At 41.6% G+C, this 25,303-nt stretch overlaps 1 protein-coding gene across 18 annotated transcripts in view; it reads right to left on the bottom strand.

The window, feature by feature from the left end:
* EYA4 (EYA transcriptional coactivator and phosphatase 4) overlaps positions 1-23,501 on the bottom strand; it is a 160,717-nt gene extending 137,216 nt beyond the window's left edge. For 4 of the 18 annotated variants that reach the window (XM_052784399.1, XM_052784401.1, XM_052784405.1 and 1 more), the window contains exons 1-2: positions 22,916-23,492; positions 4,019-4,120 (exon numbers count right to left, since the gene is read on the bottom strand). In XM_052784399.1, coding sequence (XP_052640359.1) covers positions 4,019-4,051 — 33 coding nt within the window. In that variant the 5' untranslated portion in view covers positions 4,052-4,120; positions 22,916-23,492. Of the gene's footprint in view, positions 1-4,018; positions 4,121-8,743; positions 8,799-19,083; positions 19,137-19,362; positions 19,430-20,991; positions 21,473-22,915 lie in introns of those variants that run through there. The other 14 variants (XM_052784391.1, XM_052784402.1, XM_052784403.1 and 11 more) reach the window with 11 other exon arrangements.
* Between the last annotated feature and the right edge of the window lie 1,802 nt (positions 23,502-25,303).

Raw genomic sequence — 25,303 nt, 5'->3', positions numbered from 1 at the left:
CAAGACCAATCTTAAAAACCTTTTGTCTCTCGACTGCTAGATTCTTCATAAATACAAGATCTGTAAAGTTTCCTTCTCTCCCACTTCAAAACTAAATAGAAGAATTTTTACCATGCATCTTTTGAAAAAAGGTTTTCTAGTTAGAAAAATGAAAACTAGCATATTTATTTTGAAGGATAGCAATAAGAGTAACATAAAATCTAATGTGTTTTATTATATCTTCTACATTTTTTTTATTTAGTGCGCATAAACTCTATGGCAATCACAGTTATTAAAACTACATTTTTACCTAGCCACATCTGTCCACGTAAAGCCAATTTATGTGGCTTTAAGTATTCTTTTACTTGATAAGTAGCAGCCTGCACATGGTGACAGACATCACACCAAAACATTAAAAGGACCGTTTGGTTATTTTCTTCTTCTCTGAAATACATGTCTTACTATTTTCTTCTTTTTCTTTGAGAATGCTATAAACTGAACCTTTCTATCAATGAACAGAAAGTTTTCTTCCTATGCATGGATGTATGAGCATATTCTGCATCTGAATTGGAAAGAAAAAGAGAGTCGTGAGCTCTTTAGGACACACACCCACCCCAGAAGTACAGTGCCATGATAAGCCCCAGCCCAGCCCGCTCCATGCCAGATGCAGGAACCTGCTGGATCTCAGCTGCACCTGAGGGATCCCTGCTCTCTCTCCTCTGTGTCAGGTAGTAACTTGCATCATTTTCCTGGCGATCTTCAAAATACAGCTATTTACTTATGGAGTTGTGTGTAAAGACAGGAAAACCAAAGTACAATAAACTCTACTCTGATTCTGACTCTTTTTATCGCTGTATGATCTAGATTAAGACTCGATTCCCCCACCTCTGCCACATGGGACTGGGAGTGAGAAGGCAAAGGAAAGGGAGCACAACAGATTTCTCAGTACAGGGGCTCTACAGTATGACAAGCAGGCAAGGAGACTGACTTCTGGTCAGTCAGTGCATAAGGATTTAAAATGTAGCAGGGGCAAGTAATTTACTAGAAATAAAAATAGGAAAAATAAATAAATTACTGACATAATGCAATAAATGGTGTATATATTACATCTAATCAAGCTGGCATCTCAGAAAACACAGCAGCTGCTCAATTCAGTCAAATGCAATTCTTTAGAGGCTCAGAGAACAGGGGTGCACTTAGATTTCTGAAGCAGCATGTGGTCATGCAGTCACTGCTCTGAGACAAAGTGGAAGACTTTATTTCTTATATGGCAACAGGGATGCTGTGGAATTGCTCATAGCTATGATCATATGAGTTTCACCTGACTGTGATACAGTTTAAGGATAGGAATCACAGAACCAATTGTTTCTTATTAGTGTATTTTAAAAGAATAGAAGACAGAGTAAACAACAAAAACGTGAGTTAGAACAATAATAGTGATCTCAGAATTATGGAGGAGACTGTCAGAATAAGAGCCACACTACAGTCCATCATATTCAGGAGGATGACCTACTTGCAGAAATTAGCATAATTTCTTTTCTTTAAAATAAAACTTGAAAATTAACCTTGTTCACTGTCCCAAGTAACTGTGCCTGGCCTCCTTTCCCAAGGCTCTTAACAGACTGCCCAGGGAAATGAATTCAATAAAGGAATCTCTCTGTTCAGAAAACTCAACTGTCCATCAAACATACCATCCAACAGCAAGCACCTTCTAACCCATCTCAGTTGCAGAGACAGGCAGTCTTTCAAGTCACCAAGGGCTAGAATATTCGGTATTCGGGGCGAGGTGCCAGCATAAGTTTGAGCACAGGTCTTGCATTCATGCTCATTCACACAATCTAATACTCTCGCAGCAGTGGCTAGATCCTTAGGCTCCTTGAATTTCCATGATCTAAATCCCAAGCACCCAGCTCCCAGAGAGGAATCCTGAAGCCAGAATGAAGTACCTAGGCTCCCTGAACATGTCAAGAACCAGAAATCCCTCATGATAAGCAGAAACTGCCTAGAGCTAACCGGTACAAAACACATTAACCACACAAAACACCAGGACAGTACAAGCAGAAGGGCCGTAGGATATACATCTGATACTTTCCTAGAGCTTAAATCACCAAAGCTCCGGCTACAGAACGCCTCCTTCTACCTGGGATGTCTAGCCCACAGTGCTGCCCTGCAGCTTTTAAAGAACTAAGCCAGAAGCACTGTTTTCTTTTTTAAAACTTGGCTGTGAGAGAAGTTTAACCATGATATAATAGTGAAAAGGCTTCTGAAGTGGGGAAAGGAAGGTTCAGCATCTGCTTGAGGCGGACGGGCCTCACACAATTCCTTTTCCCAGGACAGTGCCCAAGACCTTGGTGAGGTCTTAGTCTGGGTGCACACCTGGATGAAGGGAGTAATGAAAAGGGACCCTTTGCACCCATTACGTTGAAGTTCTGCCACTGTTCAGCAAAGATTAAGAAGAATAAACCCTTGTCTTGAATCACTGTTTTCTGTGACACTAACAGTAGTGTAAGGACAGCAAATCCTATCTCCATATGCAACATGGCACAGATTTAACCTCAGTTTGTAATCTGCAAGACTGTTCTCACATATTAGCATAAAGCTATGTAGTAACTATGAAAAATACTACAGAAATTAGACTACAATAAGCTAGTAAAACGGCTACTAGAGTATGCATTTATCAGGCATCCAGTGGTGCAAAAACATTTTAACTACTATGAAAACACATTTTTGCACTAAGCTAACCTGGCTCATCTACTTCCTATTAATAACTGTACTATGTATACTGCACGGAATAATTGTTTCACAGACTATGAGAGAAGAACTTCTGCTTAATTTTTTATGACCTTTATAAGACTTTATTAAATTATGAAGCCATGTAGCTTGTACATGCTCTAAAGTTTTGGTTGGGAACAGTTTAAATACATAAATATGTGCAGCTGTCCCAAGTAGTGCCACCATGGTGACTTAAGACACTGTTAAGACTTTCCAGTTCTTTACCATTTTAAATCAGCAGTAAAACTCCAGCCCAAGACAAAGTCTCAGATAGGAGCTATCCAGTCAGGAGCAAAGTACTGCTTATTAAAGACAATTAATGTCATTTTAAAAAAAACATGCAACTCCTCAGTTCCTTGCACTCGTGTTACCTATAAAAGTTTCTGCTATAAAAAAATATATTAAAACTAGTTTATTACATGGATAACCTCTTTCAGCTTGTCAGAAACAGAAATATGAAATCCCTTTATTGATCTTTAGTACACTGAGCCCAAGCTGAGACTTGTGGGGATCATGGTACTCGCAAAACCTGCCAGTACTGTGTTCACTAGAAATTGATGTTAAAAACAAAGCCAATACTTTGGATGGCAAACCCAGCCAACTTTAAATTTGATCGGAGCATGCTGCCTCCTCAGAACTGCAGCCTGGTGATAAGGAAGTCTGAAGACCACATCCTTAAAGGAAAGGAAACATTAGAAAGGGAAAAAGGAGAAGAAATGTCCACCCCATTTTTCCCAACTATTTCATCAATGACAAGGGGAATCTCTCTCTGACATGGGACAGGGAGATATGCTGCCAATTCTCACAATCCCCTTGAAATCCAAGAGAGTCCTGAAACAATTCATGTACGTCACCTGCCACAGTCTGACCATGTGAAATTTCTTATTTGCGTTTTGGGTAACTCTTGCTTTGGCAAAACTGACAGACCACTATGGATATACATTTTGATACAATTATTTGAACAAGGCATACCACTGTGCAAGTTTTTAACATTTTGTTCTTCCAGTATACCTTAATTATATCCATCAGCCCTCCAACAATTCTCGTTCTGCAAAATCCTATGTAACTATGATATTTTACCTTTCAATGGGTAAAAAAGATTAAACCCACTCATTTCCTGTATGAACTAAGAAAAGGTTTGGATATAGAAGCTCAGAAGCGTTCCCCAGATCTTACTATAATTCTCAAATCCAAAGTAAAATCCCTTCAAAGACAAATTGAACAGAGTTCAATTTATTCCATTCAGTTTAGCAACATTTGTACTTACTGACTGTTCACTTAGATCCTGAGAGTCTTCCATGGAGGTTATTGACCTTTCTTTTCCCCCACAAGCAGAAATTATCTTCCCTTCAATTTACAGCTCAGTAGTCTAAATTAAAATGAAGAGAAAAAAATTAACATTAGTTTGTGGTCCTCACTTCTAAGGCAAATCTGCAATAAACAAACACCCTGAGGCTGTGGTTTCACTAAAATCTGCAGCAAAGTTCCCATTGACTTCTATGAAGCCTAATTTCATACAAAATGTTTCAACACCTCCAGTATTACTTTGGGAAGCTATGTAAAATACACCAACAGAAACAGCAATACACTTAAGTAATAATTCTTCAACTCCTGCAAGAAAAAATAGTTACGAAAACAAACCAATAAAAAAGCTAAAATGTTTAATACTGGCAGCTGTTTAAGTAGACAACAAAAGATAACCCTTGGGAGAACATATTAGAAAGACAGTTATGGAATATCGAACAAAACTGCTTAATACACATTTAATGATAACCTCTTACTCATTAAGTGTCTGGCAGAAAAAGGTTATTATGCAATTATCAGCATGAAGTCCCCTCTCTAAGGTCCATTAAATTCCTTTACACGAAGTGGTTTATAACAAGCAGCTTCCTACAAAGTGCTAAATGACAGACATTACCCTAATTACCTGCTATGGCTATGCCTTCTCTCATAGGGTGAATCACTCTCATCAAATATTCAGATCTTCAATAGGAAAATTCTATTTTCTAAGAGTTCTTCATATGAATGATTATGGTAACCTTAACTGTAAAGCCACACAATTATATTACGACGTCCGTTCTCAGAAAAGACCCACCTTGGAGTTATGCAAATTTGCATAATTTAGAACAAAACGAGTGCCAGGAATATTTCATATATGCAATAATCATAATACTGTTAATCAAAGCTAGTGTTACATTTAAAAGAAAACAAAATATATAACAGTATGTAAACACATAAATTAAGGAACCCAAACAACCTGGATTTATTTATCAATATTACCTGGATTTGTTTATCAACAAGGCACCTCAAGAAACCATTACCTGGGAGTGTGCCAAATAGCATAAACATATTAGGGATTGTTTTAAATTCTGACCAGCAAGCACTTATACTCATGCTACCTCCACCCTGCATAACTGTAACCGTTACTCATCTGAGGTTAAACAATGTATAGCTCTGTTGGCACCTGCAGAACATTTGAAAGGAACAGGAGCTACAAGCCATTGCATCCACATATTCCCACCCACTCTCCTACGCTGCCCTGTGAATACCTCCTCCCTTAGTCTGAAGTGCCACTTACTTGCCATACCTCTGTTTACTCCCCAAAACGTAACACCCAAAATTTCCTTGTGTTTTGCATTAGGTATTTCCTAGAACATACGCACATACACATTTACAGCCCCAGTCTACTTTGTTTCCAGTCTCACCTTAATTTCCCCCTTTTCCTGCCACCAGATTACACACTCCTGTTTTCCTCTCCTCTTCTCTAAGTTTCAAAAAGATTGGCATTTGCATTTCATTAATTTTTGCGATGATGTTACATAAGGAAAAGACCAATTGCAAGCAAATCATATTGCATGTATTTCGCCTTATCAGAAAGCTGAAAATAATTCCTTTTTTTTCAAAATGGCTTCAGTCTCCTCTCGATTTCAGAGGGATCCAAGACACTGACGTCTTCACCCATGATGCCTTCACTAAAACAGTAACCACCTCTCATTGCTTTTCGGTCAATGTGGAGCCCACATCCTTGTATTTGTAAAAATCTTCTGCAGTCTTTGTCCAATGGAGACAAAAGGGGAATTGAAAGGCTTCTTTAAAACACCCACTATAGGCAAATTTCAGAGAGGAGCCTCCCAAGAACAGCGGGTATTTTGAGAGAAAGCAGCTCTACATGGCATTTCCTGTGGCAGCCCCTGCCAAAGGAGGCAATTCAAAACATGAAGGCAAATTTTCATAACCAATCCTAAAATATTCCATGAATAACTTAAACACAAAATCTGCTTTAATTTAATTAAGCGTTTGAAGTGCATGCATGTTATTGCATTAGTATGATTGCCTGCAGAAAGAAACAGTCAAGCACTCAGTAGTAAAATACAAGATTCGGAACAAATTGTTTGACTAGTTTCTAAGTTTACTGACTGAAAGTCAGTACCTGGCTTGCATTCAAACATTAAATGCTCTAATCTGTCTGTCGGTCACTGAAGGTGACAGATCCCTCACTTTCCATGTGAAACTCAACTACAACTCAACTACGAAGCCATACCATAACAGATAGACCCATATTCATGTTTCTTTCCATATCGATCATGATCTTAACTAAAGCACACTGAAGTCAACAGATGGATGTCACATTTTTCCTTAAAAAATAAAATGTATCAATATTTTAAATACATCCTGAGCATGTAAGTCCAATAGGAGTTTTACTGTTAAGAACTGCCTATGACTCACAATATGTGTGTTGTGTCCCAAAAATTCAGGTGGATGTATCCACTGGAACTCATCATTAAATAAGCCACTTGTATTAGTCACCTTCTAAAAAAGACTGACATTCACAAGTTTTTGAACTTACTTTACTGAACTGAAGACAAGCTTGTTTAATCTTTGCAGAAATAGACAATGTGTTAAATATATCCTTTGCATGAACTTGCTATATTATAATAGTTTCTAAGGCTCTGTTGTTCATCTTCACACTGCCTCAAAATTTGAATACTCTTACTGGAAATGGAGCTTTTAAAAATAAAATTCAGAATTAATATTTTATAAGTATTCTACCTATCAACAGCTAAATCTTGGTACATTTTGAGCCCAGTTAAAGCGGCTGATTATAACCAACTGCTAACACAATGATTTTTATAATGGCAGTTATGCCAATTGCACTTAGGCCAAATCCTTTAGGGTTTAGTTTTATAAATTTGTAAAAGAGGAGAAAAACTATTAGAGAAGTCAGTGTTTTAAATAAGACCAACATTACTCCCTAATAAAGATATAAAATTAAAGGATAATAGTAACCTCGTGCTGTTTTATGAGGCAATAATCCAGTTACCAATTCAACCTTGTAGTTTATCCCATCAAGAGAACCAGATTAAAAACAGAGGGAGGGAGGGCACTCTTATCCCTATTATATTTCAAGTGTTTCTAACTGGGTTTAACTATTTTTAAAACTGTTGTTAAAAGTCTTAAACTCACAGACAAGCCAGAATGAAGAAAAATGCCTGTTTCTGCTCTTGATCTAGTCCTTGCAGATGTGGCTTTAAAACTGATGAAGTGTTTTATGCTCCCAGATAAAAATTTTACCTTTCTAAGAAATGTCTTAATTAGGAGGATTCCTGACTTTCCTCATCAACAAATGCATTTAAATCTAATTTTTTATTTATTTATTTTTATCTGGGGGAATAAAACACTTCATCAAATTTAAACTGCAACTTCCAGGACTTGACCATGAGGAGAAACATGTGTTTCCTCCCAGAGATACCCCCATAAGTTAAAAAAATAAAAAACTACTTGAGGATCTGCTGCATACTGCTTTGTAAATGACTGAAAATGTAAGACAGCAAGGACGTGATCTCTCCCCTCACAATGATTTCTTCAGAAAACTAGGATTGCAACAAATAAACAACTGATTGAGGTAGCTTCATTTTCTATGGGATGTCTAATAATATCCTGTGCTGCAACTTTCACAGGCTCCAGACAGAATGTGAAGCTTGAGGATCCACAGATAAAAAACAGCCCTAAAGCACTTGGCGTTTCCCAAGATTATTTCAGAGGCTGCTTCAGGCCCTCCAGTCAGCCAGATGGAGAGATGGAGTTCCAAGAAGAATCCATCATCTGGAAGAGGAGTTTGGCCAACAGACAAAAATTTTCCTTCCTTTCACTTCAACCCAAAAACTTAGGAAGAAAGTCCTCTCTTGGTCCACTAGGAGTTGGTCTTCTTAAATGAAATTATGGGGGCGTGGTCCTCAGTTTCTACCACAACAATTTTTTTCAGATAATGATCCCCTTGGGCACATTGTCACGTTCTTTTTATTCTGTTTCATCTGAAGAACACCTACTTCTACTGAGGTTGTGTCATGGTGATGCTCTGGCATTATAGTACAGGAGCTGCAGGATCCCAGTCAAATTTACTATATTGTTTTTTACATTTTGAAATGTGTCGATAAGAAGCCTAAAGAATTAAGAGAAAGGAGGACGCTGTGGTTAACACGATTAACTCATAGCCACAAAGAAGAACTCATTTCTATCGCAGCCACAGATTGAGAGTCAAAAAGTTAAGTGAGAAGTGGTCACAAATAGAGCAATTTCTCATTTTCTAGTGCTCTACTTCAGCAACGTGTGATAGTAGAAGTACTTAGCGCTTATAACTGCAACTGAACGTATGCAGGACGTGCAGCAGTAAGGTACCAACAAATGAGGACAGGCTCCAGGGTCTGAACTCCCCCAGCCTAAGGCAAGCCGCTGTGGGTTTGCACCGTTCCTACAGAACATCTGAGGAGAGTGAAGAGCAGATCTGAGGCACTGTGAAAGGTTATGCAAGGCAGGTAATGAGAAAATTAATTGCTCTAGAATCAGTGCAAGAAACTTGTGCATATGCACTACAATCTCACTAAATTAGATGATTTCATGCTAGTTGTTTCCCCTGAAACTCATTTGTTTGAAGGAACAGGAGAGAGGGTACAAGCAACAAAGAGGCACCACCTAACATTCAATCAGTGCTTACCTAGGAAAACATTCTTCTAGCTGTCTGCATGCACATCACATGTAGTCTCATGTGAAAAAGATAAAATATAACCTAAATTAAAAGAAAAGGAAACCAAATGCTGATTTATTAGAATTTCAACTTAGCCTGTATCTACAGTCCAAAACTGTATTTTGGACGGCAAAAACATACTGCTTTCCCAGTCCCTAATAGTATCACATTTGGAAAAGAAGAAGGATCCATGCCCCAGATGAGGAATGAGATTGATGTGCTTTATAACATAGCTTTCTTCAAAACTCAAGTGAAACTATTAGCAGGCAAGTCAATAAGAAAAACATACTAATCTGACACTTTTAAAATAAACAAAATTATAATCATGGGGCTTTCTAGAAACTGTCCATGCTTTGGTAGAAAAAGAAGACATCAGCTTTCTTATCTTATGTTGTAAGGCAAAATGAAAACTCAGCTCTCTATAATCTCAGAAAAGCTATTGCTTGATATATTTTGAACTGATTTTAGAACTAATTTATATTTATATATATTTATATTAACTAATTTTTAGCTTTGTTGGCTTTTGTGTTTTCTCTTACACAAGTACTGTGTTTTCTTGAAAGGAGTGTCAACCCTAATAAAAACAACTCTTCTTTAGTGGAAAAAAAAGTAAGAAATATTATTATCTGTATCTAACTTCAAGAGAGAGCAAATGACTAACAAATTTTAAATACCATAAACATAATAAACAGTTAAAAAGGCAAGCAAAGCCATCCTGACAGTATGACCTAGTCAGGGACATGTACTGCTTTCCTGAGGAAAATTGGCAGGTGGAGAGAAATATACAGAATTTCTGAATTTCTTTTAGCTCTCAAATTTTTCTTTTCACATTCCTTTTAATCAGAAGGATTCTTGCAGGAAGTAGAAGTGGCTTGGGAATCTTGCATGTGTATTTAGGCTTAGCTGAGGTAACTGGTGTTTACCCCCGATATCAAGATGAGCGAAATGAGCCTCCCGAAAAACTCATACTGCATTGCAGAAACAAATCTTGCTCCACAGACTAGAGAATTAAGGGGAATATGGAATACTCATCTTTCCCTTCCTCCTCTTCTAATACTTTTTTCTCCTCAGGTCCTCATCTCTAGAGGGTTAGATACAGCTCTCTTCAGATCAGTTTGGTTTCAGCCCACTTTTAGCTTCGTTGAGGATGAGAATTTTACTCTTAGAGAACTTATAGAGCTTTCTGGAACCCTTGGTAGCACAACTGGGACCCACTTCTCCATCTATGAGTGACCTCCAAAATGCTGAGCTCCATCCTCACCCAGAGCCCTTGGCCTGCAGCTGAGAAGAGAACATGCCGTGCCATCCATCCATCCATCCATCCATCCATCCATCCATCCATCCCCAGCTTATTTTAGCTCTGAGCACATCCAGTGGCCCCTGGTGGAAGCAGATCATCTTGGCTGGGGTTTGTGTCCTGCTGAGCACCTGCCTACATCGACTTGTATTTGCACATGGATTGCTTAAATAGAGAAGACACGTTATTCCTTATTTTGAATTAGCAGAATTACTCAAGGAGTTCATACAACAACTCACGCAACTTCCGTAGGCTTCTGAGCACTACTGAATTTCCTGCCTACTGCAAGCACGCACACTGTCCTGCTACTCATTTACAGGGAAGGAATACAGGAGGAATTTCCAGGATATGCTGAAAAGCAAACGGACCCAGCCACTTCCTCTATAAAGAAGAGTCCTTGCTCTCACAGCAAATACATGTGTGACAGCGTACTAGCTAGATGGAGGGGGCTGCACAGGGCACCCTTCAGGACCCGCTCAGCATTCTCATCCCAGCACAGTATCCAGCATGGATGCGCATCAGCATGGATGTGCATAAGAACATGCATATGTCTAAACTGGGTAGAAAGTATATATTCTAATGTATACAGAAGCTATGCTTCTGAAATGAGTAAGTGTCAAGGTGCAATGTCAGATATTATTAGCACAAAAACCAAAATAGGAATTAAAAATAAAATCCTAGTATTCTATCATCAGGACACTGATAACCCTGAGGCTCAGATTCACAGAAGATTTAGGGTCTTGCTATGATCCCTGCTGGAGATAAAAGAGTGTTTTTTCCTGGTAACACAGCTCAGCCATTTCCACATCTTGAGACAACAGAATTATCCATACTGGGTTATGATGTATGTTAAGAACAGGGAAAGGATCTTCAACACCCATCACGCGTTTATAGTTCTGTGCTCATCTAGTTTCCTTTTACTTTCTTCCTCCCCTGGAAAATTACACATCTATAACTGGGACATAATTTGTTATTTCCATCTTCCTTTCTGAGCACGTTAATTCTTGCCAGACATTAAATACAGCAATCAAAACAGACACAATTCATGCCACCAAACAAACTGTAATACACTGAAAATTTCTCAAAATTCAAGTCAAATAATTGGCTTTCATGCCAGTCACTATATATTTGTTACACACAGTCTTGCAAATTCTGCATGGTCTTTGGTGAACACTTGTATAATTGTCAGTTTAGTGCAGTTTGCTTCCTTGAACTGAGTTTCCTGAAGGGTGGCATTGCTTATGTGGCATTTGTGGATATTTTATTCAAGAAAAATTAAGATCATATTTCCACTCTGCATCAGGTACTTCTAACTTAGAAACAAGTCACAAAACCACAAAACCATTTGGTACCAGTAAAAAGCAGGCATCAAGACAAAAAAGCAGAGCAACACACACCATGAGATCTCTGTGTCAGTTAGGTACGTAAAACAGGTAAGAAATGGAGAGGGTCTCAGACAAGAGATCTGCCTGCTGTCCCATTATCATCATACAACAAAACAAGTGGGAAACCAAGAAAACAGAAAGACTTCTTGGCAAATGGTAAACAACTGCAAGCACTGTATCTCATTTACTTTAGGTGAAATAATACTTCAGTGCAGCATTTCTCTCTCTTGCAAAACAGGGTACCAATTTTACAGGTACCCAAAGATGGCTAAAACTGACTCCCCTACTCTTCCTACCACTCCCATCCCATACCTGTGCAACAAATAAAAAGGATTAGCTTTAAAAATTTCAGAGTACAGAATTATAAACTCAGCAATTCCTCCCTTATCCTAACATTGCACAATACGCCGTGAAATTGCCAAGATTGAAACCAGAGCCGCGAATCCACTGATGCTTGGGGGCTTCCCAACTGTGAGAGACCTCTTCACTCACACTTAGATAAGGTATGCAGCTACACAGACCTCTTCTGACTCATTCCAGATTAATCAATTACAGATTATTCTGGCCAGAAATAAAGAAAACAAATGCTGAGACTGTTTCTGGCCTGGATTTGTAAACAAATCGAATCTAGAATCCTACTGTGTTCCCCTAAAATTAAGGGAAATTAATTTGCAAAAAAATTTAACATAGGGTTTTCAAACTCATGATTGATCAAACCCACACAAACCTTACCAAAAAGAAAGAGGGTTCCCAGGGGGAAAAAAAAGTAATGCAAAGATGCCACAGATAGAAGCATACTCTTTTAGAATTTTAATAGAAATTTTATTTTCCTACTAGCTGGCCATTTCAATGTTTTGAACAACTAGATTTTTTTAGAGGGAAGGATTTTGCGTTTTACTACACAGCATATTTTGCTTAATTTCTGAGACATTTTCCTTCTCTTTTTTGGTAGAAAATAGCTGAAAACAAACCAAATAAAACATTTCAGTTCTTTATAAACAAGCCACTGAAAACAGAAAGAAAAAGGCTATGCTTGGTTAGCCAGAATATTTAAAGCGACACTGTCAACTTGAAAATATTAATTATTTATTATATCCTCTCCCCAAAAGACATGTCAAATTTACCTTTCACACATTAAAAAAAAATCACTTTGTGACATAAAAATAAGATAACAACAAAGGTTATTTCTAAACCAGAAACCTACGTATCAGTTAGGAATTTAGGAGAACCTAAAAATGAGCACATCCTCCAGGTAAAAGCAAAAAGCAGTTTTACAAGGCTGGATAAATTAACCCAAAGAATCCAATCACATGGTAAAATGAAAGCTGTTACAGCATAGTATCTCTACATCCTATTTGTTTTAAAAAGCCATGCCACAGTTTGAAGAGTGTATTCAGCAGTGGGAGTATGCAATGATAGTTACCGAAGAAGTTCAAATACTTGCTAAGATTCCTAGAAACATCCTGATGAAGGCAGAAGCTCGCAGCTTGCCCTTCCTTTTCAGCTGTTAGCGTCACTGCCCACTCCTGGCCAGCAGCTGCCATTCCTGTTACTGCATGTGTTTCACATACAGTTCTTCAATGGAACATTTTGAAATGCCAGAAAGAAATACAAAAGTAAAGCCACCGAAAATAAACATGGGTACTTTGGTTCTGGCTTGGTAGGAGAAATACAGCCTTTTTCTTAATTAAAGTTGACAGTAACCCCTAAATATTGCATTTGAGAAAGTGTTCCATTCTCAAGGAATTACTGAACAATGGGAAACAAAAAATGTGAATGTAAAACTGTCCCAGAATAAGGAAATCCTGCTGGTGCCAGCACGCAGCTCGGGCGGCTTCTGACAGAATGGAAGGACAATTATTACTCACCAAACCTAACACTGCTGCACCGCGGCTGTCAAGTTAACCTGAAACCATCAGAACACAATGAATGAAAAGTAGCAAAATTCCTATGTGCCACCCTTGTCCAGCACAAAGAAAATGCTAAAACCCATATTAGAAGTGCTGTGTAGTCTACATTTTTTCTGCTGCCGAACCTCACACAAGCTGTCTGCACTCATTTTGGTTCCTGGCCCATCAGCAGTCCCCATACGCAACTGAAATGACGTGAAGTCCATGGAACAGCTTGCCATCCCACAGGCGAGCCTCTTTTACTGAGAGCCAGTATCAAATGTGCAACACAAAGTAATTGTGAAAAACAGGTATTCCCAGATTTTAATTATGACAACTGCTTTGACAATGGATCCTTTCCCAGATTTCCTTTCCTCCATTTAGATATTTATTAGCTGTGATCAAACTATGCTACATTCTCCTTTGGTAAACTAAAAATCTGCTCATCCCCTGGAAGACATGTTTTCCAATTGTTTAATTACTCCTCTGGTCTTATATCTGGAACATCTCCAATTTTTCAAGCATCCTTTCTAAAGCTAGAAGAGGGCACAGCCTTCTGATAGTAGCTGCACCCATACTACCTACACAGGTAATGACACCTCTCGCACTCTGCCTAGTACTTTAAATTCTTACTCCTTTTTTGGCTATGATACCATCCTGATCATTTTCTATGGACTCCAGTTGTTTTTTTAAATAAACCGCTGGCTTGTAGTGAAGCACATACTGTTTGCTTGCTCTCAGTTTGCTGAACGAGCCAGACTACTCTTAGCAATCTGCTCTCTTCATTATTTACTCTTCCCTCAGTTTTTGTAGTAGCAGTACTGTAGGCATTAGAGTCTAACAACCGAAGTACAAGGAAGTTTGTAAGAAGACAGATCTCTTTTCTTAGGTCAGCAATTGATCTAATCAAAGGTATTACTTCTTGTAGAACTCACTAATCTTTGTGTCACAAGTAAAATAATAAATAGCTTTTGATTTGATGACTAGCCTCTGAAAAACTCTTTGTTATAGTGTCCTCTTTAAAGACTCATTAACAAGTATTTTTGAAATCTATGCTTTAGTTTGCTGTTTCATCCATTTCATTTGTGCCAAGTTGATTTTGTATCCTTCAAGTTTATTAATCAAATAGTCACGTCAACTGAAACCCCTTACAGAACCTTATTACATCACTACTCTTATCTCTAGAAATCAAACTTGTACTCACATCAAAAATAATATGGCTACTTCGGCATGCTCGAGTGTTCATAAACCTGTGATGTGGTATAGCATGCATATTTCAGTATTATATGGGAAGAACATAAAAAAGGCATTTGGAATGTGATAGCATGTAAGTTAATACTTTGTGACAGTGGAGACTAATAAAAAATAGTTGCCATAAATTAAGCACTTGTGTACAGTGACAGCTAAGTAATGGCCACTTCTGAGAAATTATTCCACTTCTTTCCCCAGGAACAGCAGTAAAAGAATGCAGCCCGTCATGAGCGGTGCAGCCCTCGGCGATGACATTCTCCTCCCAGTGCCGTTACGCTCTGCCTGTCCCCTGGGAGCCCCTCTTTTGGACAGCGGCACACATACCTGGAAAAGCTCTGTTGTCTGGTATCGCATCCGAACTCCTGCCTGCCTTTGAGAACATCATAGCTGTCCCCTCCAAAGGCACCATAACTTTCCCTATTTTTCTAACCTGCACATATATCTGCAAATTATTTGCAGCGACTTTAGTTTTAGTTAAGAAAACCCACATCAACAAAACCTTCTGGTTAAAGATCAAGGGATTGTTTTTGTAGACAATGTTTTCGTCCTGAAAAATTCCACCTATCCCGCACACTTGACCCTGCACTTCAGTTAACAGAGGTGGCAGATTAGGTAACGGAGACTGTGGTTCCGCAGCTATTTCTGCAGCGGCGGTGCCAGGCTCGGCAGCGCGGGTGCTGCCACTCATTCCGACCTTTGCCTCGTGCCAGCACAGCTGTTTGTGAACCACAGCAAGGAACGGATCCAGCTTAAACTAGTGGCCGGCAGAGGAGGGGTGAGGGCTGCTTAAGAAGCACTGCCACCAAATGTGAAACCATAGCTTCGTGCTCTTCCGTCCTCTGCCACAGAAAACGGATGGATGTAGGAACTTCAGATTCAGGTGGTCACACACAGCAACTAGTCACAGGCAGATTACTGCTATTACTGCTTATATGAACCAATACCCCTAGCAAACTATGTAAAAACAGAGCAAAACGATGGCCCTCTTCCTACAGACCTTACAGTCAAACTGCTGCAGGCTTAGTCCTGATTTGACAGCATCACTTGAGCTGCAGTCCTAATCTTGGACTTCCTTCAATGCAGACCTAAGCAAGACCCCAAAAAGCTGGGTAGTTTCACAACTATCAAGGAGTAACTCCTTCCATTTCATTTTTCTTAAGCCAAAAATCTGGCTACTCAGCTAGCCCTTGGAGAAATTAGACTATAGTTTAATCAGAAAGTTGGAAAACAAGCTGAATCATAGCTAAATAGCTACCAGAAATGACTAGGAAACACATCGGCTGGCCATTTTAGCTGAAAGAGCTCTTATTGCAGGTGACTCCCAGCCATACCGCTGCACAGTGAGCTCAGCATTCGGATGGTGCTTTGAATAAAAAAATTGCTTCTCCGAAGGGGCAATCAACTGAAGGAAATTAATACAAACATTACAACAGCTCCTTCTATCACACCAGATTAGAATAAACATAAAAATAGGTGGCTAAGTGGAAAAGTACTTTAATCTTTCCACTTGGGCAACCTACCACAGCTCCAAATCTTGCCTTGGGGTAACCTGGAAATTTTATTTTGGAGACCCTTTCCCAGAATATAATTATTCCATTTGTAAAACCTCTACACCATTCAACCCTATTAGTTTCCAGCTCCCTAGTTCTCTGTGTTAAGAAGACCAGAACAGGAACACTAGGTTGAGTCTGAGTTGCATTGCTAGAACTTGGCAGAGGAAATGTGCATAATCTGCCTGGGCTGTGCCTGGTTTTGTGAAACCATGTCTATGCTGGGACACTCAGGAGAGCTGGGACAAAGACCTCACATACAGCGTGATGTCAGGATGCATAAACCAGAGTGTACAGAGGCTGGTTTAGCCACTCTCACCTGGGAGTAAGATGAACTTAATTTTCTGTGATTCTCTGGGAATATACTACAGTAAATAAAAAGGAACATCCAGGAGGGATTGAACATGATAAATGGACTTCACACGCTTCATTGAATAGGCTTGGCATTCACGAAACATCCCTGAGTAAACACAACCTGACTATTCACTTCTATGACCAATGAAGTTGCCTGAAAGGACTGAAAAGAATAGAGTCAATTAACAATATTTCTAACTAACTGCATCATTTTCAGGAATACAATTACTGTAAAAGGCATTTCTGTGGTCATTTGTAAAATGCTGTAAAAAATAAAAAGATATATTCTAACATAGAGTATGAAAATGTCTTAAAATGGAAGAAAACATGAATATATGATTTGGACATTTATACTTAACCCTCCTTTGTTTTTTCTAAGTATTACTGGATCACTTCTCTGTGCATGTGATCTCACACCTATAAAGTATACTACAATACCCCCCCAAAAAATAGACTGCACTAATAGAGGACTAGATACTCATCTGGCATAATGTGAGACCACACCAGTAATTTCAACATTCCTACTCCAATTTGCAACAGCTAAGGATCTGGCACAAAACATCAAGTTAAGTTTCCAATTACCTCATGCACCAGCATTGATTTCAATAGTTATATACACATAGTCATAGAGGAGAATTATTTGAAAAGTTGCAAACTCAGCTCTGTATTTCTTTACTTTTGTGGTCTGAATCAGACCCTTCATGGTATTTTAATGTAGGGTTTTGTGGTTTAATTATATATGTGTCAAGAGCAGAACAGTTACTCGCTGCGTCTACCCAATTAAAAAAAAAGGCAGCAGTAATTCTTTACACTGCTGACAATGTCAACTTACACTGGGTCACGTCACAATAGTAATAAATTTTAATGTTGACAAAAAAACTAGTGCATATTAACTTAAATACGTAACTAAAAAGTTATCACCTACATGAAAATCAGTCTTCTGTATGTGAGTATTTTGCAGGTTGCCTTGGGAGGTCTTTTTGCAATTTGCTGCTCCAAATTAGTCAAATTGTATAGTCCAGCCACAATAGGAGGCAACCCTGGTGTAAAGATGCAGTATTCAGTCAGCCCAGACAGACTTGAGTTCTTCAGAGACAGCACTTAAATTACATCCAATTAAACAGCCCTACACAGTCCTGCAACATTACTCGCTACACTGTACTTCTGTGGACAGCTGCTTAATGAAAAATCACCACAATTTTATTTATTTTTTTAATTCTAGGAAAAGGACACAGACCTCCAAAGGCATTTAGGCACAGAAAACCTCCAAAATCCTTCTTTTCAAATCCATGGTAACTGCAGTCTAAATCAAAGTTTAGTGTCTAGTACCTGAGCCTAGTAGCTTAAAACCAAATACATACTACTCTCACTGGTATATGGACCTCCGAAAGTTCTGAAGATAATCACTCCTCATTATAATCTTCCCTTATCATGAAGCAATTTTAAACAAATTGAAAACAAAATGCTTAAATTTTAGTATACCTCAGACAGCCATCAGCATTTGACATTTTGCTCAAAAGTCTGACAGCTAGCCTATATACAATCCTGTGAGTGAGACTGCCCAGGGATGCATTTTCATATAGGATAATCAATCATCAAAGTAATTTTACTGTTTAACATTAAAGCAAAAGGCGGGTCGGCTATTCGACACATTTTTCAGGCTTAGAGATAAAAAGAAGAAACTGCTTTAAAATAGTTTTCACCAAGGTCCTGTACTACAGGCATCCCAAAAGGAATCTTTCTGGCAGCACAACAACCTACAATGTGGACTAAAAATGTACGGTTTATTGCCTTTTCAAATAAATTTTATTGTTTACTTGTCAGATAAGCACTCTTCGTATCTGAGCTTTCGCACTGCAAATTGCTTCCAAGTTCCTTTAAGCACTTCTGATTTAATGACAGATTTAATAACATTGCAACACAGAAGTGTGGACTTGGCCAAAAAATTATTTCATAAAAATCTGATTTCTGTACAGCAATATCTAAAATGTCACCTAATACATATGAGTAAATCAGAAAGTTTTTAATGTATATCGTAAAGCCTGGGGCTTTGATAAGTAAAACATCTACTGACTTTAAAAGACCATAAAGATAATTTATTTTTAATAACCATTTTTATTTAATTTTAAAAAGAGTAGCGGTTTATGCCTTCAGTAGAACCATGCCCTGAAATCTCAGGGGTGATTAAAGGGCCATGCCAAAGCTGAAAGGTTTCAAATATCAAACTATACTATTATGTCAGGGCCAGCAAGATCAATTAGCGCTTTTCAATGACAGAAAAGGTTAAGTTGGACACACATTTACACAATATTTAAATCCAAAAAAAGAAAAAATAGCACCTATTAAGTTAATACCATGTATTAAAAGTTTACTTATAAAACTCTCAATCGATGACCAAATATCAAAACTCTTCTTCCACTTGCACAACATAAATACTGCTTTTCTAATGCAAAATGGCAAGAAGATTATAGATATGTACAAATAACACTGGATTCTCAAGTACAAAGTAAAAACCAAAGACATTTGAGTGTTTCTTCTACCAGACTTGGTTTAGAGCTGACCTTTCAAAAAGCTTTAAAAATACCTGATCAACTTGACAGATATCTGTTAGTCTGATGCCCCGTGGTTGCATTCTTCTTGCAAACCCTGACAATACTAAAAATTAATTATAATGAGCAAATAAACCTATTCCCATGTTCAACTAAAAGACAAATAGAAAACTACCATACAACAAAAAAACCACACAAATTAAAAACACTAATCTGTAAATTAACTCATCTTAAAACTGGAAAAAAGCAAGCGTACACCTTCTGCAATTAAAAGCCCTACAGAAACATGCACACCAGGAAGCAAGGGAACTTACATTTCAGTTCTTAGTATCAGAAGAACACTCACTGGAAGTACAGGTATGTTAGAAGTTAATTCAATACCTGTTAATACAAGCATTGCTGCAGTAACCATAGCTTGAACAAAGTACCAGGTTATGATATCAAATAAAGTCAGTATAAAATCACAATAAAAGTGCAGAAGATGAAGAAAACCTAAGGAAAAAGCACACTGTTGAAATCAGTGATTTAGACTGTAACTGCATTATTCTGAGTAAAAGCAAAGCAAGATTACTTTTGTTCAAGGATATATTTCAAAACGTCTTTTTTTTTTTAAAGCCCACTTCTCTATTTATTTCTTCAAGGAGTGATTTGAAATATTTACTACCAGACAGTACCTAATTTTAGGTTTTAAGTGCTTTAACAGCTCTATGAAATATGATCAGCAGCTGCAATATAGAGGTATGCTGAATAAACTCTCCTTATAAAAAGGGAGACCTGTTTTACCCTGAGTTCATAAAAACCCTACTTTCAAGAAAGAAAAAGATAACACAGAAAAAATTAGTACTTCACTCCTAGAGCATTTGACAGAAATTCCAGGAATTTCTTTCTTCTTTCTGTATGCACTTTCATATTTAATAGAGGAAAAATCAGTTCAAATTTTAACACTGGAAGATTGAACATCGTGCAATACCACCAGCTCATCAAGGAAACACACAGGTACCTTTCCCATACCAAATGCTGGTGCTTAACATTGATTAATTCTAGGACTGAAAGGTAAAAGTTGTGTAAAGTTTAAAGAGTAGCTCTCAAAGCTTGCATCAGAGGCTAAAAATATGCAAAGGGATACTATCTATAGCTGTATTTCTAGTTGCCTTGTTTGAAACATTTTAACTGGGAACCGCAATTAACTGGGAACCCACCAGTCTCCTACTCATTAAATTCCCTGTTTAGAATTCACCTATCCCACTGGCGTTATCCATACAGCAGAATAAATTTCTATTGCAAAGTGTTGTGAAGCCATTAATAAATACAAATCCAGCAAGGGTAACCTTCAACTAAATGTATCAGCAGTACAACCACATACACACAACAACTTATAAGTGCATATGAATTATCTGAACAAAGATACATACAAGATTAGTCAACATACTCCTCTTTCATTTTTATTAAATTTGACTGAAGAACATTTGGTAACATAAATATCAGAATTTTCAAAAGAAAGCAGTAAGAGCTGTTTCGGACGTAGCCCGGCTAATGTTAGATGTCAAACATACAGGAAGACTCACGGGGAAGAGAGAGAAATGTCAATCTGTATTTCCACTTTACAGTATGATACATATTGTAGGTATGCAAACATTCGTTATTCGGCAGCATTTTCAGAAATACTAGGAGAAAAATTTTACAGTAATTTTACGAAACTTCTCGTTTGAGCGTTAAGGAAGTGAAACAATGATATAACTTGAGCTTTAAAGCAAAGTATGCTCTTCAAGTAACAAATAAACACTGAGGTCAGACCCCCCAAAATATTTACCATACAGAAAAGATGCTTGCTTTGTACGCTTCACTCTAAACTGTCGATTAGTTTATCTTAGACAGACTTTCTAGTCTCAGCAAGGGAAACATGTACAACAAAACTCAGAACACTGAAAATACTGGTTTCTTACTGTTCTAGCATGACTTCATGCTTAAACTCGAATCGGCCGAGGCGCTGCCTTGTCTGGTACAGCGTCCCTCCCAGGATTTCTGGAAACACCAGCTATTTCACATCGCCACTCGCGAAACAAACGCGTACCTCCGTAGGCTCCGCTTTAAATCCTGCCCGCGGGATAACGGGAAGGCAGCACCGTACCCACTTGGCCCTTAGCGGCAGTTTCATAAACGTAAATGAAACTTTAGATGCCAATTACTGATTGGCAGCGGCGCGGCCGTGGGATCCCGCTCTGGCTTCTCGGCGGCAGGCGCCGTGGGGCTGCTCCCCCGCGGGTGGGTGCCGGGCGGCGGCCCCGGGCCACCCCCCCCCCGCCGCCCGGGCACGGCTCGGGGACAACCGCCGCCAGAGCCCTGTGAAACCCAGCCGGCGGTTTTCCGCGGGTATCTGATTTTGGAAGTGTCTGTAATGACAGCCCGGGAGGCGAATTAATGGCCAACAGCCCGCTGGGTTTGAACACGGAGAATCCTGTTACCTCCTCGCGGATCAAGTACACACACACGTACGCGCACACACACACACACACACAGACGCGGAGAGGCTTCCCCACGTGGAAACGCTTTCAAACCAAAACACAAGATCCCGCACCGGCGGCGGAAAGGGCGGCGGGACCCCCACGCCGGGGCTTTCCTGTGCCTGCGTCCTCCGGCGCAGCGGGGACCCGCGCCGGGGGCGGGGGCGAGGTAGGACAAACCCGAAAACGCACCGGTTTGTCTTTAAACCACAAGAAAAACAAGCCGGGGCGGGGGAGGGGAAAGGCAAGAGGGATCCCTCAGGGAGAGGAAACGGCGAGGAAGAAAAACAACGGGCGGCTCTGTCCCCGCTCCCCTCGGGCACCGGGAAAAGCGGCTGCAGAAGCACTACCGGCGGCGGCTGCCGGCCGGCAGGCAGCCTGCCCCATCCACCGGCACCCCGAAGGCTGCACGCCGGCTGCGCTCCGCCCGGAGAAAGGAAGGAATGAAGGAAGGCCGGGGAGACCCCCGAGCGCTGCCGGCGGCTGCGGCAGAGCGGGGCCGGAGGGCGGGCGGCGGAACCGACCTCCGCTGCCGCTGCCGCCGCCTGTGCCTGCGGGTCCCGGCCGAGCTGCCTCGGCCCCCGCGCTGCCCAAAGCCCAGCCTCGCCGGCAGAAACGGGTGTTTCGGGAAGGGGCTCGCTGCGGTCCTTGCGTGTTTTGATGCCGCTCTGGCCGGAGGCCGCCTCCCCGCCGCCAGAAAACTTGCTTCCTCCCAGCCTCCGGTCGAGCCGGCCCCGGCTCCGGCCACAGCCCTGGCCCTCACAGGCGCGGTGGGTCAGCAGGGCGACCCGGCGGCCGGCAGAGCCCTCCCCTCCCGCCCGGCCCAGGCGGGCCGGCATCCCCCCGGCTGCTCGCGGGGCGCAGCCCGGGCCCCCCGTTTTCGCCGCTACGGGGGTGGGCGGGAGGCGCAAGCAGGGAACAATGCGATGGCAGCCGGCACGGCTTGCGCCCGTCTCGGGGCTTACCCCAGCAGCCACGGTAACAGCCAGGGCTGAGGGCAAAACGGCAGGGACTGTCACCTGGAGAGAGGCAGAAAGTCCGGCCGGACGGGCAAAAAGTCACCACGTCCCCACCGGAGACCACTTTTTTTTTGCAACTAAACTCGCGCGGGGCCGGGGGCGAAAGCCCGTCTCTGCCCCGCGGTGGACGGCTCCGCTGCTCCTTCTCATCACGTCTGTTCTGCAGCAACTTTTTTTTGTCACCCGCCCAACACGAAAACAGTGCTAAATACACCCTAAAGACAAGCACACGCACACACCCATCCCCACGGACACATGCACATGCGACAGGGAACCGGTTTCCTCCACCTCTGAGCAGAAGGGGTGGGACGGAGACTCGGGGACGGGGAAGTCAGAGAGACACTCACCTTCTTGCTGCCGGGATATGCCGCTACCTTTATTTTAGGGCTGCTCCTTATTTATTTATTCTCGTCCCTTCTCCGAGCCGAGGTTCCCCTTTTGCACTGTTCCTCTGGCAAAAACAGGACATCCCCTCTACAAGTCGTGTCCCCCCCCGCCGCCCCCCTTTCTCCACACACAAATAAAGCGCAACTCGGAGCAAAACGGGAGGGGAGACTCGGGGCGGAGGGTGGGGGGGGGGGGGTAGGTGGAGGAGGAGGCTGGTACGGGAGAAGCCCAACACTCCTCGTACTTCAGCGAGTGCAACTAGTTGCTTCTCAGGCACAGGCACGTAGAAAGTTGCCCTGGCAAGGGACGGGACTTTGCTAAGAAAAGGTAACCCCCTCCCTCCCAAAAAGGTCGTCCCGGGAGCGGGGAGGCAAGGGGCGAGGCGCGCAGGAGCCAGCGCGGCCCCGGGGCGCCGCTTGGCACTTGTGCCGGGGGGTGCCGCCGGGGCTGCGCCCTGTGCCGGCCCCTGCTCGCCGCGGAGCCGGGCTGCCCCCGCCGCCGTCTCCCCGGGCCGGGCCGGGCCGGGCCGGGCCGGGCCTCCCCGCTCAGCACGCCTGCGCTGCCGCCGCGCCGGCCCCCGGCAGAGCGTGGCGGGCACGGCCCGCCGTCCGCCCGCGGCCCCCCGAGTGGCCCGGCCGTCGCGCTGCTCCGAAGTGTCCCTGCCCGCCCGCCGCCCGTCCCGCTGTCCCCGGCCTCGCGGCCCGAGGCCTGGAGCCTTCACCCTCGCTACCCCCTGGCAGCTGCAGCCAGGAGTGGTGGGAGCGAAGGAGGAGAGGGCCCTGCAGGGCATCGGGCGGGCGGCCCGCGGTTGACTGACGCTAAGCCACTCCGGTACAGGTACCGAAGTCCGCACTTCACTTCTTCCTTTCGTTTCTTCTACAATCGACCAACACTGTAAGGGAACCCTGAATTTTGGGGAAGGTTGGGAGTATATGAATAATCAAGCACGATCAAGCGCTGCACAACGACGGGACCTGCTGCTGTACCCTTTGGTAGCATGCGTTTGTCTCCTTCCTCTCCAGCTGGTCAGCGGGGATGGAGACAAAGTCCTTTCCCGCTTTGAAACTGAACGCTCTTTTCTGCTGGATATTCAGCAGCAGCGTTTGGTCCTCTTCGCTACCTAGCGTGGGGAAGCGGAAGAAAATCCATCATTGCTTAGTCATGTTTCATACTCTTACCCTTCACCTTGTGTTATCTCCTGAGTATTATTTCACTGAGTGGATTGGGTGGGCCTTGTTCAACCAGCTGCATCACCCTCCTTCTAGCAAGTTAACTTCACTCTCCAAAGGGTGTAAGTCAGAAGTTCAAAAGAGGAGGCAAAAGTTAGGCCTTATAGCTGGAGAGAGATGTGAGAGAAGAGTCTTGGTTTTCAGAAGTACTGAATGTCAGAAGCTTTTGAGGTCAGCAAGTCACATGAAATGAGGAAAACAAGGTATGGATATTTGAAGATTCTTTCCTACCTGCCTTCTGTATGCTTACTTTGCATCCAGTGATGCTATTTGAAGCGTAAGTTTGCTCAAGCTGTCTGCCTTTGATTTTCATAATTTGCATTCAACTAATTGTACTAACATGGTCATCTTTCTCCTAAATAATTTCAGACTTAAGATGACTAAATCTTCATGAAAACAAGTCTATAAAAACCCTGTATTTGCTGTCTTGGGAGAGTCGCCACTCCGAAAGAGAACAGACTTGGAAAACTCTTTTGACCTACACAAATACAGCTAGAAAAACATTTAAACTAAAAAAGCCCCCGAAAGCCAGCCTTCAAATTGACATAGTGTAGGACAAGCCAGAAATATGAAGTGAATTTTGAAACTGAGAGTTTAGAGAGTAACTGGCAGGGGGGGGAACTGAGATTTGCAGGAAATAATTGCGATTGACAACCCTGCCGCAGAGTAACTGTCATGACTTAACTCCAGCACCCATCTTGCTAACGGGCTTCTTCTGTAGGGAAATGTGCTAACAACTCCTTCCTTTTGAGAGGACTTTTGTGACCGGCAGTGGTCTAATGTGAGGTACTCGAACACGATAATGAAGGTTTTCTGAAGTCTGGTTTCCTTCCACTTCAGTGAAGCAAATTCCAGTTATGGGGAACAGTCCCTTAGTAACATGGGTTGTTTTAATAGACATACCACTTTAAAGCAAGCGTTTAACCATCTGTTACACCCTCTCTTAAAATGTAAGATACAGCTGACTTGAAAAGGTTATATATGATCTTTGTTCGATGTAACGTTTCAATTTGAGGAGGGATGGGAGAATCGCACTGCTGTTACTTGATATGGACCCAGGGCAAGTCTGCCATTAAGGGGCCTGGCCTTGCTGTCATTGAACCACGTTGCTATTTTGCT

This window comes from Harpia harpyja, chromosome 4 (assembly GCF_026419915.1).
Source record: "Harpia harpyja isolate bHarHar1 chromosome 4, bHarHar1 primary haplotype, whole genome shotgun sequence".
In the NCBI taxonomy this organism is placed as follows: Eukaryota; Metazoa; Chordata; class Aves; order Accipitriformes; family Accipitridae; genus Harpia; species Harpia harpyja.
Note: the sequence above shows the minus strand (reverse complement) of the source record. Positions and strands in the feature narration are given on the sequence as shown.